At 40.2% G+C, this 14,545-nt stretch overlaps 1 protein-coding gene across 4 annotated transcripts in view; it reads right to left on the reverse strand.

Annotated features, from left to right (window-relative positions):
* The window catches only part of LOC136864585 (RING-type E3 ubiquitin-protein ligase PPIL2), a 308,814-nt gene extending 296,710 nt beyond the window's left edge, over positions 1 to 12,104 (reverse strand). For all 4 annotated transcript variants that reach the window (XM_067141780.2, XM_067141779.2, XM_067141781.2 and 1 more), the window contains exon 1: positions 11,973 to 12,104. In XM_067141780.2, the coding sequence (XP_066997881.1) occupies positions 11,973 to 12,004 (32 nt within the window). In that variant the 5' untranslated portion in view covers positions 12,005 to 12,104. The remainder of the gene's footprint in view (positions 1 to 11,972) is intronic.
* Positions 12,105 to 14,545: the final 2,441 nt, after the last annotated feature.

Genomic DNA, 14,545 nt, shown 5'->3' on the forward strand with positions numbered 1-14,545 from the left:
ACTCTATTTATATTATAGGGACCGTGCAAATGGAGAGTGGTGCGCTCTTGCGACTACCTCAGAAAACGTTTGATGGGGTAAGCTGCAAGTCAGCACTCGAGTTAGTTCATGACGGTGTTAACTGAAAGAATGGAGAGTCGAACGAGTAAAAGTAAAAGTAAACAAAACATTCACTCATCTCCCAGCAAGGAATTGACATTAACATTTATTGTAGGGGACTTCTCCTTCAAATTAAAATGAACTAGCCTCGTTGTGTTCACCCTGTTTTATTATGAGACATAAGGTGGGTTTCACAGCGTGGTAAGCCTCTCAACGTTGGCCAAAAAAGAGAAAGCAATGTCTCCTTGACCCCTGATAGCGTTTGGGACCGAATAAAATGTATCTTTGTTACTGTTAGTTCTCTGCATTGAAAACTTTGAAGTATGTCAGTGAGCAAAATAAAAAGATAAAAGTGCATACACGTGCCCCTCAGTGTGACACTACCGGTAACCATAACGACATATTCCGAATTAATGGCAGATAATACTGAAAATAAAACCTTTCCTGTAAGGGAATGGCAGTACACAGGAATTGCTCATACCTTGAAAGTTTCACAGTGAAACTTCCTTTAGGAGAATATACAAACAGTTCACATAAGTTGATGTTCAAAACATACATGGATATCTGCACTTGGGTGTAGTAGACGTGACTATCTCTAATATTAATTTCACCTTGTTGTGTCACATACAAATACGGTGCATTGCTCCGTTTCTCTTGAATAATAGGCTTTCCTTTACATGAAAAATGACACTTAATTTCCAGAAGAGAAAAGCCACTGGGATGAAATACAATCCCGTCTGGACTCGAACACAGCAATAGGTGCTCTACTTTGATGCACACTCCCACCTGTTTTACAAAACAGTCATTGCGTTTGCAGTACTCAGTCACCGCAAGTTATTCAGTATTTCTACCGTACCTCATCGCAGGTGTGTTAAGGGATGTTGAAATTAGAAATGACCTTGCAAGCTGATCATAATCACCACTTCTCAGTCTCTGGCTGGCAGATAAGCGTAATTTTCTTTGTTTGAACCATGCAGCACAGTGATATTGAAACCTTGTGTGAAATGCAATTTTGTACATCTGTTCTGTTGTAACTGTAACATTTGCGATATAAAATAGTTGCACATCTTCAGGCAAGAAATCGAGATAATTCACGGGTTTGATTGATAATTTAACAGCGGACATTGTTGTAACAAAATAGCACATATGGACTGCATGGGTATTCTGATTTTGTACTTCGTTCAGACACTTGATCAAATCCTCAATTTCGCTACGTTCTACAGCATCATCTATAATTTTTTGTAGAAAGGAACTTGCCACCACGTAATTTTCACTCTCACATTCGGCTTTAAGCAAAATATATTTTGCCGGGTGTTTATTGGAGGCTTGCGTGGTCAAATGATCCTTAGGGCTATGCCGGCGGGAGCATCTGCTCCTGGTAGGGCCACCCAAGCTGGACTGGTCTAAGGTGATGATCCAGACTAAGAGTGATACCCTGGTCCTCCAGGTTGGGGGTTGAGCGTAGGGTTAACATCCCTACCTCGTAAAAAAAAAAAACTGTTACGGATACCTTAAGAATGAATAAAGCAGGACTGGAAAACTTGGTGATGAACCGGCGAGAAAAACAGCTAAAGAGAAGGAAAAAGGATATTATATTAGCAACGTGGAATGTTAAGACATTGAAGAGACCTGGCAAGTTGAAAGAATTAAGGAATGAAATGGATAAGTATGGAGTGAAAATAGCAGCTCTACAGGAACTAAGAAGGAAAGGGCAAGGGATGATGATGTCTGGACAACATATCTTGATGTACAGTGGAGAAGAAGCAGGCAGTAATGGCACAGGATTCCTCATACATAAGTCGGTAAAGCAAAGTGTGATCAACTTCACTCCAATCAATGATAGGATGTGCTCTGTGAGAATCAGGGCAAAATTCTTCAACGTAACTGTGTTTTGTGTGTACACCCCTACTGAGGAGGCAGAAGATGAGAAGAAAGATGCATTTTATACTAAATTGGAGGAAGAAATTAATAAAGTTCAAAGACATGATGTGAAAATTATCCTTGGAGATTTAAATCCAAAAATTGGAAGAGAAGAGGTGTACAAACACTTAGTAGGGAAAGAAAGCCTGCATGAAGTAAGTAATGATAACGGATTGAGATTGATTGATTTTGTGAGTGGAAAGCAGATGATAATTAAAAGTACTTGGCATCCTAGGAAAAACATTCACAAGGAGACCTGGATTTCACCAGATGGTGTGACAAGAAATCAAATAAACCATGTTATCATAGACCGGCGACATGCATCAGATATTATGGATGTTAGAAGCTGCAGAGGTGCTGATGCAGATACAGGCCATTATCTTGTTAGAGTCAAGTACAGACAAAAAATAGATTTAGCAAGAATGGAAAAAGTAAGAAGAAAGGCAAAGCACAATATTGAAGGTCTAAAAAATGAGGAATTGCAAGAGAAATACAAAAAGAAAATGGCTGAATCTTTGGAAATAAAAAGGGAATTATGGGAGAAAGGAGAAGTGGAAGAGAAATGGGAGATACTGAAAACAACTATCAGTAAAGTTGCAGATAGTACCCTGGGAAAGAAGAAATTGGTAACGAGAGCAGAATGGTTTGATGAGGAATGTTCAACATTAATCCAAGAGAGGAATGATGCTAGGAACGGAATGCTTCAAAGGAGAACAAGACAAACAGTAGAAGAGTATAGAGAGGAACGAAGAAGAGCAGATAAGATATGTAGATATAAGAAAAGAGCTTTTGAAAGAAATAGAATTGAAGAACTGGATGAAATGAAGGATAGAAACGAGGTACGAAAGTTCTATGAAAGAACATAAGACCTTAAGAGAGGATTTCAACCAAGAGCTGTATTCTTCAAGGATAAAGATGGAAACCTTCTGGGTGATAAAAGCAAAGTGCTTGGAAGATGGCAGAAGTATTTTTACGAGTTACTCAATGGAAATAATGAAGATGATAGAGAGGAGGAAAATATAAATGTTGATGGGGAAGAAAGAGAATTGGAAGAGGAATCAGCCAGACTTAGAAGAGGTCAAAGCTGCAATTCATGCATTAAAGAATAATAGAGCCCCAGGTGAAGATGGAATGGAGTCAGAGCTGTTCAGATATGGGGGAGAGGGAATAGAAAAGGCAGTTTATGAATTGATTAAGGAGGTTTGGATAAAGGAGGAAATACCCAAGGATTGGACATTGGGTATAATTTACCCAATACATAAAAAGGGAGATAAGGCAGTATGTGGAAATTATCGAGGGATCACCTTGCTGGATGGAACGTACAAGGTTTTTGGTAAGGTACTAGCCTTAAGATTGGAATTATGGATGGAAAGAATATTAGGGGATTACCAAGCAGGCTTTAGAAAACATCGCTCTACTCTGGATCAGATATTTATATTACGACAAGTGCTAGAGAAGTTTTATGAATATGACAAACAGCTACATCAGCTGTATGTTGATTTTAAACAGGCATATGACATTCTAGATAGGGGTAAAATTTACATGATTATGAAGGAATTTGGAATCCCGAGGAAATTGATTAGATTAACAGAAATGACCTTGAAAACAACAGTATGCAAGGTGAGAGTGGAGCAAGATCTGTCAGAGGAGTTTTTAGTGGAGAGAGGACTAAGACAGGGAGATGTACTCTCCACACTGCTTTTTATCCTAGCATTGGAAAAAGTAATCCGTCAGTTGCCCATCAACCCAGGTGGAACCATTTTGAACAGATTAGTACAAGTGATAGCATATGCTGATGATGTAGCAATAATCGCAAGAAATGAAAGAGCTCTTGAAGAGAGCTACTCAGTATTAGAAGAGAAAGCATGGGACTTAAAAGTGAATATAAACAAAACAAAATATATGAAGATGGGAGACACAGAGGGAGTAAGAGGAAGGACCACAGTAACATTAAATGGGAAGGAATATCAAAGAGTCACATCTTTCATATATCTAGGCTCTATAATAACAGAGGACAATAAAACCTCCGTGGAAATACAGGAGAGGATAACAAGTGGAAACCGATGCTTTTACGCCTTGCAAAATATGTTCAAATCCAGGAATGTCAGCAGGAATACAAAAATTCAAATATACACAACAGTACTAAGACCAATAGTTATGTATGGATCAGAATGCTGCGTGATGACCTCCAGAGAAGAACAGTGGCTGTTACGGTGGGAAAGGAAGATATTGAGAAAGATATTCGGTCCAGTAAGAGATCAGGATGGGTGGAGAATGAGGACAAATGTAGAGCTGCAAGGACTGTTTGGCCAGCCAGATATTGTTACTAAAATTAAGCAGGGAAGAATTTGGTGGGCTGGTCATGTTCAGAGAATGGCAGAAACCTGCACCGTTAAAAAGGTGTTTATAGGAAAACTTGATGGAAGGAGGAGGAGAGGAAGACCCAGGAAAAGATGGATTGATGATGTTGAGGATGACCTTAGAAAGTTAGGAGCTAAATGTTGGAGAAGAAAAGCTGAGGACCGAGATGAATGGAGGCAGGTGATAAACGAGGCCAAGGACCTACAAGGACTGTAGCGCCGACCAGTAAGTAAGTATTCGGCTTCAAGCATATCAGTGAGGGCACACTCAATGTTTTTACTCATTGGTACAAACAAGTTTTATTGAAAGTGGTTGATTCTCTTTGTTCAGCAACGTGGACGTATGGTTTCAACAGTTCTGTTATCTTCTCTCCTTTCGAATATAGTTCCTTACGAGCACACTTAGGTTTATTTTTTTCCATTACTGCACTATGGTTGTTTTGGAGGAGTCCCTCTCAGAGTTAATAAAGGAACACAAAGCAGCAATGTCCTTACAGCATTTCGACTGACCTGCGTTGCATTCACAATCACCGTCAACAACGTTCCTGTTACTGTCAATGTGAAAATAAATAAAAATACTTATAATGAGGAATTATTTATCGCATCACCTTTAGGAATTAAATATTTGTGTTATAATCTTTGAACCATCTCATCATCATTCACAGCTTAGCCCGCCTGCGCAGGGGAAGTATACTCAAGAAGAAGTTGTTGCCATGAATTGCGGGTCGGTTGTCCTTCTTCACTCATTATTTATAAAGTGAAAATCTGTCGGGATTTGAACCACAGTCGCCGGAACTTGAAGCAAGTCGCTCGCTACCTCCTTTATAATATAGTAGAACAACTGAGAAAAATTGGCTTGCTTTTCCTATGTTAGCTTAGCTGCTAGCCTCTGAAATTAGTGACCGTGGTTTGAACCCCAGTGTCACTGAAGTGCGATTTTCAGTTGAAAGAATTGTGTTTCAGGAAAGGCATCTGACTCCAAATTCATGATTACAACTCTTACAGGACTCAGTGTATGCAATGGCCCCACGCAATGATTCAATAATTTATAACTAAAGTTATTGTGAATAAATAATTAATTAACAATTTCCCAAAATGGGAATAAAATATAGTAAATACCTTAATTTCAACGTTGTATGGTGACTGATTAATACTCGTTTCCCTTAGACACTTGCCGTATATTTCTTGCCCTAATCTTTCCTAGCATCAGATATTATGGATTTAGCGTGGATTCCCGGAAATAATCTGAGTGCAACCGTCCAGAGCGGAGCAAGTAACACCGACTCCCTAGAGCAACTACATGATAACGTCTGATGTAGATGAAATAAATTAGGTATAATAAAAGGATAAAATTCTTAAAACTAATATCCTACATGTAAAAAGAGGTAGTACATAAAATTTACTAACATTTGAAAAACAGATCAGGTAAGAATTTTAGACTAATCTTCTACCAGAACATTCATGATGACAGAATGGTTGTAAGTAGCAGCATCAAGTTTACAGGTGAATCTTACTGGTGCAAAAAATGTCTCCACAGAGCTTCCTTGAAAGTGCGAATAGCGCTTAACCCTCTGATACTTTCGGGAAGGAGGTTCCACTCCCGGCAGGCAATTACCATGAATGATTTATCGTAGATGGCAGATCTATGGGTAGGTAAAGCAAGGATGGAATTATTAGTAGATCTGGTGTTAAGACTGTGATAAGAAGATAGGTATTTGAAATATGAAGTAAGTTAAAATGGCTGTGAAGAATGAAGGATTTTATGTAGATGGCATAGGGTATGAACAGTGCGACGGATTTCTAGTCGGGACCAAGATAGGTGGTTATATGAAGGAGTTACATGGTCATAGTACTGTAGGTTACAGGCATATCTCACACATGCATTTTGACCACGTTGTAATCTGCTCAATAACTTGTACCCAGCGTCTCCATAAATCATGTCACAATAGTCGAAATGAGGGAAAACCAGAGCTTCTACCAACATTTTTTTTTTAGTTTTTCAGGAAATAAGTATTTATATCCGCGTAGCATGTGCAATGCAGAGAATGTTTTCTGAGTGATGTTCATTATATGCGTTTTCCATGACATGTCATCATCGAAAGTAATGCCTAGGACTTTTACTGATGATGTGAATGGTATGTTAGTATTACATAACCTTATAGATGGAATCTCTGGTCGACTGACCTTCGCGAGTAGTTTTGGGTATCCAAGGATGATGGCTTGCGTTTTTGCTGGTTTTAACGTAAGACCACATCTCAAAGACCAAGAAGAAAACGATGTTAGATCCTGATTGATTATGTCTATGGCCAAAAATATTCGATCTCGAGATGTATGGAGGTACATTTGTAGACCACCAGCATACATATGGTATTTGCAGGGCGTTGGGTTTTGGGAGACATCATTAATGTACCGGTAAATAGAAAAAAGAATGGGTCCTAACACCGATCCTTGGGGCACACCACACTGCATGGACCGCCAAGTTGATTTGTTTAACCTATCTGTAACACACTGTCAATGGCCATGCAGGTAGGAATGCAACCAAAGGAGGGCACTGTCTGAGAAATGAAGGGAATACAATTTCGAGAGCAAAATGTCAATGTCAACAGTCAAAAGCTTTCTCAAGTCTAAAAGTATTAAAACTGTCACTTCTTTTTTGTCCATTGCTTCTCGAATGTCTTCTGTGACCTTCAGTAGTGCCGTTGTTGTACTGTGTGCTTGACAAAAACCAGATTGTAGTGGGTCAAGTAAGTTGTAAGTTGTCATGTAGTCTGTTATTTGTCTATGAGCGATGAACTCTAGCGCTTTGGATAAAGCAGAAAGTATGCAGATGGCTCTATAGTCAGATGGTTCAGAAGGGGAAGCTACTATTTTTTAGAGGACGTGTTATGCCCGCTTTCCATGCTTTGGGAAATATGCTGTCTACAAGGGAAGAGTTAATTACGTTAACTAGTGCAGGTAATATCACGTCCAGAATAATTTTTATCATCTCTATTCCTATGCTGTTGTTTCCTTTCGCCGTTGATGTTATCCGATTTATAGCAAACCTGACTTGTGAGTGGGTTGCTGGACGGAAGTAGAAGTTTTCTCTATCTGTTCGCGTCTTTGCATAATTCCCGTTAAGAACTTCCTATTTCAGGGCTACATTTAATGTGCAGTTAGATGAAAAATAATCGTTCAGTTTTTCCAAGGGTATACTTATTTCGTCGTCGTTTCGTCCTTTGGTAATGCCAAAGCTCTTTATAGATTTCCACAACACAGCTGTTGAAACATTTGGTTGAATTAAACTGTGAGCATGTCGTAATTTCGTGTTTCTAATCTGTTGGGTCGTAGTGTTTCTCAGTCTCTTATAATTAAGTAGATTGTCAGGAGTGCAATGTTTTCTAACTCGTCTGTAAGCAGCATCGCATTCAGCCATAAGTGCTCTGAGAGCCAAGGAGCTGGCTTCCGCGAAACGCGAGCAGTCTTTTCAGGGGCATGTCTATCGTACAGCTCAGTCATATGTTGATTGAAACATAATAAATAAGGCTAAAGGAGCATTTGCAATGCTGAGACCAATCTGGAGATCAAGGGAACTTAACACCTATACCAAACTATGCATCTTAAATACAAATGTCAAGTCACTACTGCTCTATGGGTGTAAAACTTGGAAAACTAACAAACAACTGATTAGCAGATTCCAAACATTTGTGAACAGAAGTTTGAGGAATATCCTGAGGGTATGGTGGCCACAAGTAATCTCCAAATATGAGCTGTGGAGAAGAACCCATCACACACCCACCGATATTGAGATGCGTCGCAGGAAATGGAAGCAGATTGGGCATAAGATTACATTACGGCAAGATAGAGACAACTTAGCAAGACAAGCCCTGGAATGAAACCCACAAGGTAGCAGGAGAAGAGGCACACCAAGGAGCACATGGAAGAGGAGTGTAATAACAGAAGGGATGGAGAAAGGAGGGAAAACCTGGATCGAGATCAGGACGATGGCTCAGAACAGAGTCCAGTGACGGAAGTTTATTGATGCCCTACGCTCCGCTTAGGAGATACAGGAAATAAGTAAGTAATACACATCTTCATTTACACGCAAAATATCACACTACTAACCACCACAAAAGCACACAATATTGAATGCATCCCTCCACATAGGGCTGGTGTCAGTTGTAAAACTATACTTAACACCAATTAGTTCCATCCGCAGATAACTGGGAAAATAAATAGTTGATGCTGTGCTACCCAAGACACACTACATTCAGCTGCGCACTGAATGACTGTCGTTCGTTTACTTCTCTTGCGGCCTTCTCGCTGAGGACATGATTGCATGCTCGAGCGGTGAACAATGCTACCAACCTATTCAGTTGGGAACTAAGAATAGTGACAAAACCATTGGACCGTGACCAAGCAAACAGGGTCCAGGGGCTTAAGCCCCCAGATTAGGGCCGCAAAGCACCTTTCAGATCTCTAGCATTCTCTAGGGTGATAGTAATGCATCGTATGTTGGACAGCGAAGAAAAGGTGAAGTAATTTATAATTTGGGTCAGTGACAAAGCGATTGGTCTGGATTGGTTAGGTCCGGCTAGTAACAAAATCATTGGGCTGGTTTGGTTAGGTCCAGCTAGGGACAAAACCATTTGTCTGCGTTATTTAGGTCCGGTCAGTGACAAAACCACTGGACAGTGACCAAGTACAAGGAGTTTGGGGGAGCAAGCCCAGGGTTAGAGCCGTGAAGTGGTTTTAGATCTCTGCCAATCTGTAGGGAAATAGCAACGCTGTCTATGTCGGACGGTACGGAAAAGCTGAATTAATTTATACAGGGTATTTTTTTAGCTTGTTCTGTGTTTTAGGGGAATCTGCACGGAAGGCGATAGCGCGGCTGGGTGACTCATTTGCTGAGAGATATACTGCTTCATGACCGGCTAAGATGATCTAATGCAGTACGATAAACATAACCATTCCTTCACAACAACAGTTTAGTTTAACATCTGTGGTATTGGTAGCGTGTTCAATGTGTTCGCTTTTAAAATAGCTTAATTTCTGTAGGAATGTTAAACTAATTGAGTGTTTAAAGAGTGATGTGTACAGTAGAGTAGCGTGTATTCATTTTGTTGTGCTATGAGAAGCATTCTTCTTATACAGAGTGCCGCTTTCGATTCATTCGCAAATTTCCTGGAATCCTCCCTCCCCATAGGAGTACGGTACATAAATTAGTAAAGAAGTTCTGCACCAGCGGGTCCATTCATAACAAGAAATCACACAGGAGACAAACCGTTTTACAGAAGAAAATGTTGACGAAATAGGAGCTCACTTGGAAAGAACTCGAACAAAATCCCTGTCGCATCTCGCCGTACAAGCTAAGGTGTCATTTTCTTCTGCTCACAAAGCAACAAACCTGATAAAAGCAAAACCATACAAACCCACCCCTGCCCAATATTTAAGAGGACATGACAGTTTCGCTAGGGTTCGGTATTGTAAATGGTTGCTTCAGTCAGTTCACGATGGGTATGTTGACACAGAACTTTTATTTTATAGTGATGACGCATGGCTACACTTAAGCAGGTATGTAAATAGTCAAAACAATCCCTACTGGTGTACAGAAAATCCCCACCAGCTGCATGTCCGTTCACTTCATGATGTAAAGATAGGAGTTTGGTGCATAACAAGTGCGCAGAATTATAGGGCCTATATTTTTCCGTGAAACAATAAATGCTGATCGATTTATAGAGTTGACCTCATTCTCAGACCATTCTTTCAAGAGCTGACGGAAGAAGAAAGGAGTAAGCCGAATGGTTACTTCATGCAAGATAATGCAACGGCACACACTGCTAATCAGTCTATGGAGGTAATACAGGAAGTTTTCGAAGATCGTGTGGTTAATTATTCCCCGATTTAAATCCCTGTGATTATTACCTGTGGGGGATGCTGAAGGGAAAAGTGTACATGAACAATCCTCACACAAGAGAAGAACTAGGCCTATAAGAGAACATTACACAAGTTATTTTGAACATCACACGGGCTGAGAATCGCTAAGTATCTGAGTGTCTGTGAACCTATTTACGAGGTATCAGGCGTGTTTAACAGCTGAGGGATAACATTTTTAATATCAAATGTAATGCCAGGTAAGGGTTTTTTTTTCTTTTTTTTACATCGCACTGACACAGATAGGTCTTATGGCGACGATCAGGTAGGTTTTTAGACTTATAGTTTCACTAGAAATGGATTTCTGTAAGTGTGAATTGCCGTGAATAGTGGGGAGGAAAAGCGCGCATTATACCAGCTAGCGACGGAGTGATATGTCGCCAGTCATGCCATGTTCTGAGTGGTGCTGCGGAAAGAGCTAAAAGAAAAGAACCTGTACTCGGAGTCAGTGAGAAAGCAATTGGGATGGATTGGTTAGGTATGGCTAGTGACAAAACCATTGGTTTGGGTTGGTTAGGTCCAGTTAGGGATGAAATCATTTGTCTTAATTGGTTAAGTCCGGCTAGTAACAAAACCATTGGTCTGCGTTGGTTAGGCACGGTTAGTGACAAAACCATTGGACTGTGACCAAGCACAGGTTAGGACCGCAAAGCGGCTTTTAGATCTCTATCATTCTGTAGGGTGATAGCAGTGCTGTCTATGTTGGACAGTGTGAAAATTTGAATTAATTTATATTTGGGGTCAGTGAGAAAGCAATTAGTCTGGATTGGTTAGGTCCAACTAGTGACAAAACCATTAGTTTGGGTTGGTGAAAAAGCAGAGGGGTCTGGGATTAGGGCCGCAAAGCAGCTTTTATGTCTCAAGCAATCTGTAGGACGATAAGAGCACATTCTATTTTGCCTAAGGTGACTGGCGAATCCTTATTTAAGAGCTCCTTCCCCTCTAGACACGAGGGTGCATGAATTACTTAAGGCTGCCACAGCCCTGTATCCGCCATTGCATTAAGGTAACGTTGTTTCCTTTCCACAGTGTTTTTATTTGTACTTTTATTCAGCCGGGGTTGGTAATGCAATCTAATTATCATCGTTGATGGCAATGACGCCACATTATTAACGCTGATGGCAATGACGTCACATTCTTTTCACGCTGGCCAGTGTCAATATTTGCCCTGGGAAGAACTCCAAGAAGAACGACAGGAAGTGGAGGTGGTGATTTTTGTTTTAAGCGGAAGTACAACTAGGTACCATGCATTAACAGGGTGAGATATATCAAGGTCCCAATGAGGTACAACAAGAAATGTCTGTTAACCTTTACTATGGACACTGGAATTCAAGAGGACAAATTGGGGCAAATATTCGTTTATAGGAAAGGGAGTTAGGGATCAGAATAACTTACCAAGGTAGATGTTCAATGATTTTCCAGTTCCAATGGTAATTGTACAGGCGAACACTACCTCCATTGTCATTGACATTTCTCGATTCATTTGAACCAGAATTCGTTTCATTATAAGAATAAAAAAGTCAAACCTTCGATAGAAATTTTACCTAACCCAATTAAACCCACAGCAAAACCAAACAGGCACACAAATGCAGCTGCTCTCATAAGTATTATTCACAACTAATTTCTTTCAAAAAAAAAAACATGTTCTAAATCTAAACCATTATAACGGTCGTAACTTACATTTTATCTTTCTGATGTTGGCGTTTTCCCATTGTGATTAATAATTAAAACACAGTCTAAGATCTAAAAACGGCACCACTCTCCAGATGAACAACAAATACACGTTAGGAACAGATCGTCTTGGCTTTGACAGATATAACTATGTAAACAAATCAAAGAATAAACAGAATATGAAATCATCAACGCGCTAGGAAGAAATCATCCGTTTTCCATAGCGATATATCGCTACTCAAAGCTACCCGCATGATGTAATAGTGTAGAATCCTCTCTAAAGGCCGGTCTCCACTGATTAACATTTAACAACAACATGTTTAATGTTAAGGCCCAGTTTCTTCAACTCTATGTTAAATTTTGCTTAACAAATGTTAACTAACAATTGTTATTAGTTTAACACTTCGTTCAAAAGTGCCCTGTTTTACGAACATATTTCCAACATTTGTTACGAATCAATTGTTAAAGACAATTTAACACATTTCCGTAAGATTTCTGAACGCGTTTGGCAGTGAGCGTCTTTTGTTTCTTTACATATAGCGCTCTTGTCACACAGACACATGGTTGACATTATTATAGGTTATGGTAAGCGGAGACCGCTAAGAAGTAAACATGTCAAGTAAGAGGCAACAACAGCGTTATTATGATGAACGCGAGACAAATGTTGTTATAGTTTTAATTTAAAATTATGCGAGAGTGCTTAAAAAATGATATAATGGACTGTTATATCACAACATTCTATATATCCTATTCTTGTAGGAGTGCAATCTAAGGTTCCTACATCACCGGGAAAATGTGATAATTGATATGTTTTGAATGATATTCGGGTATTCTTTTATTGCGGGGAAAATAATGTACAGTAGTGCCTTGTTAATGCTGCAATGGCAGCAAGAATTTTTTGTAGAATTCTACACACTCTTTTCTTGCCCTCGTGAACATAGTCGCCTACAATTAGGCCTTTTTTCTTTAAAAAAACCTATTTGTTCGGGACGTCGACCTATGAAGATCTTTTGCCCCTACAATTAGGCCTACATGGATAGTGTCTCGAGGTCAGATGTCATTACAAACCTCCGCTTCGGACGAAGTGGAGGTGATATAACACTAAAGGCGAACAAATTTTACTTAAACATGTCACGTCCGCAACCTAATAACTTCTGAAAAATTGATGAAATCCCGATTCCAATGCAAGGCGTATATATTTAGGAGTTGTGGCATAGTGGTCATCGTACTTGTCTGCGAGCGTCGTAGACGCGAGTTCGAGTCTCGTTTCAGGGAACGTTATTTAAAAATTGGAACAAAAATATTACGCAAATTGCAGTACTGATACACTTTGTTTTCTGCCTGAAATTAATATAGGTCTAAACGTTCTCACAGTTACTGCTGGTTCTCTTCTTAATCTGTTTATCCCCCAGGGTCGGTTTTCCCCTGGGATTCAGCAAGGGATCCCACCTCTACCGCCTCAAGGGCAGTGTCCTGGAGCTTCAGACTTTGAGTCGGGGGATACAATTGGGGGAGAATGATCAGTACCCCCCCCCCCCCCCCAGGCGGCCTCACCTGCTATGCCGAACAGGAGCCTTGTGGAGGGATGGAAAGAAGATTGGATGGGACGGGGAAGGAAGCGGCCGTGGCCTTAAGTTAGGTACCATTCCGGCATTTGCCTGGAGGAGAAGTGGGAACCACGGAAAACCACTTCAAGGATGGCTTAGTTGGGAATCGAACCCTCCTCTACTCAGTTGACCTCCCGAGGCTAAGTGGACCCCGTTCCAGCCCTCATACCACATTTCAAATTTCGTGGCAGAGCCAGGAATCGAACCCGGACCTCCGGGGGTGGCAGCTAATCACGCTAACCACGACACCACAGAGGCGGACTATATTAATTTGAGGTAGGAAATAAAGTTCCACTGCAATTTGATCATTCATTACTTTTATTCGCATTTTTACCTTCACATTCCCTGAAATAATTAAATTTGTATTTTAAAAAAGTAATCTAACGCGGGACTCGAACTCCTATCGTTGTGGTTTGTAGACAAGTACGATGACCACTCAGCCACTGCTACACTTGACTAGTGAGCAACTTTTCAAGTATATACGCGGTGCTTTACAATCGGGAATTCGTAATTTTTTCGGAAATTATTAGGTTGCGGACCTAATAAGTTCAAGTTAAATGTGTTCGCATTTTAGTGTTCTATCCCCTCCACGTGGTCTGAAGGCGGATCCTGCCTCATAACATTCGTCTTCATCTATTTCGAAAAGGAAACTGTACGGTACGGTATTGACCCAAACACTTCTACACGAGTTACTGTTGAGTATCCCCCAGCAGGTACATTAAGCTAGTTGAAATCGGTTGGACGCAGGGTCTGATCCATCCTTGTAAAATCTTTAAACAACTGCTGCACTGGGGAGATTGGTAAGTTGCAATATGTTGGAAACTCTAACCTTTATCGTCTATGGCTTCGGTAATTAGAAATCTTTCTTCTGACAACTCTAAAAGGTCGTTATTTCTTAGTATGGGTCGTCCTTTGCCTTCTTCAGTTTATAAATAGTCCTCATACAGCAGTAAAGCTTCATACTTACGTCTTCTA

This window comes from Anabrus simplex, chromosome 2 (genome assembly GCF_040414725.1).
Source record: "Anabrus simplex isolate iqAnaSimp1 chromosome 2, ASM4041472v1, whole genome shotgun sequence".
Lineage (NCBI taxonomy): Eukaryota > Metazoa > Arthropoda > Insecta > Orthoptera > Tettigoniidae > Anabrus > Anabrus simplex.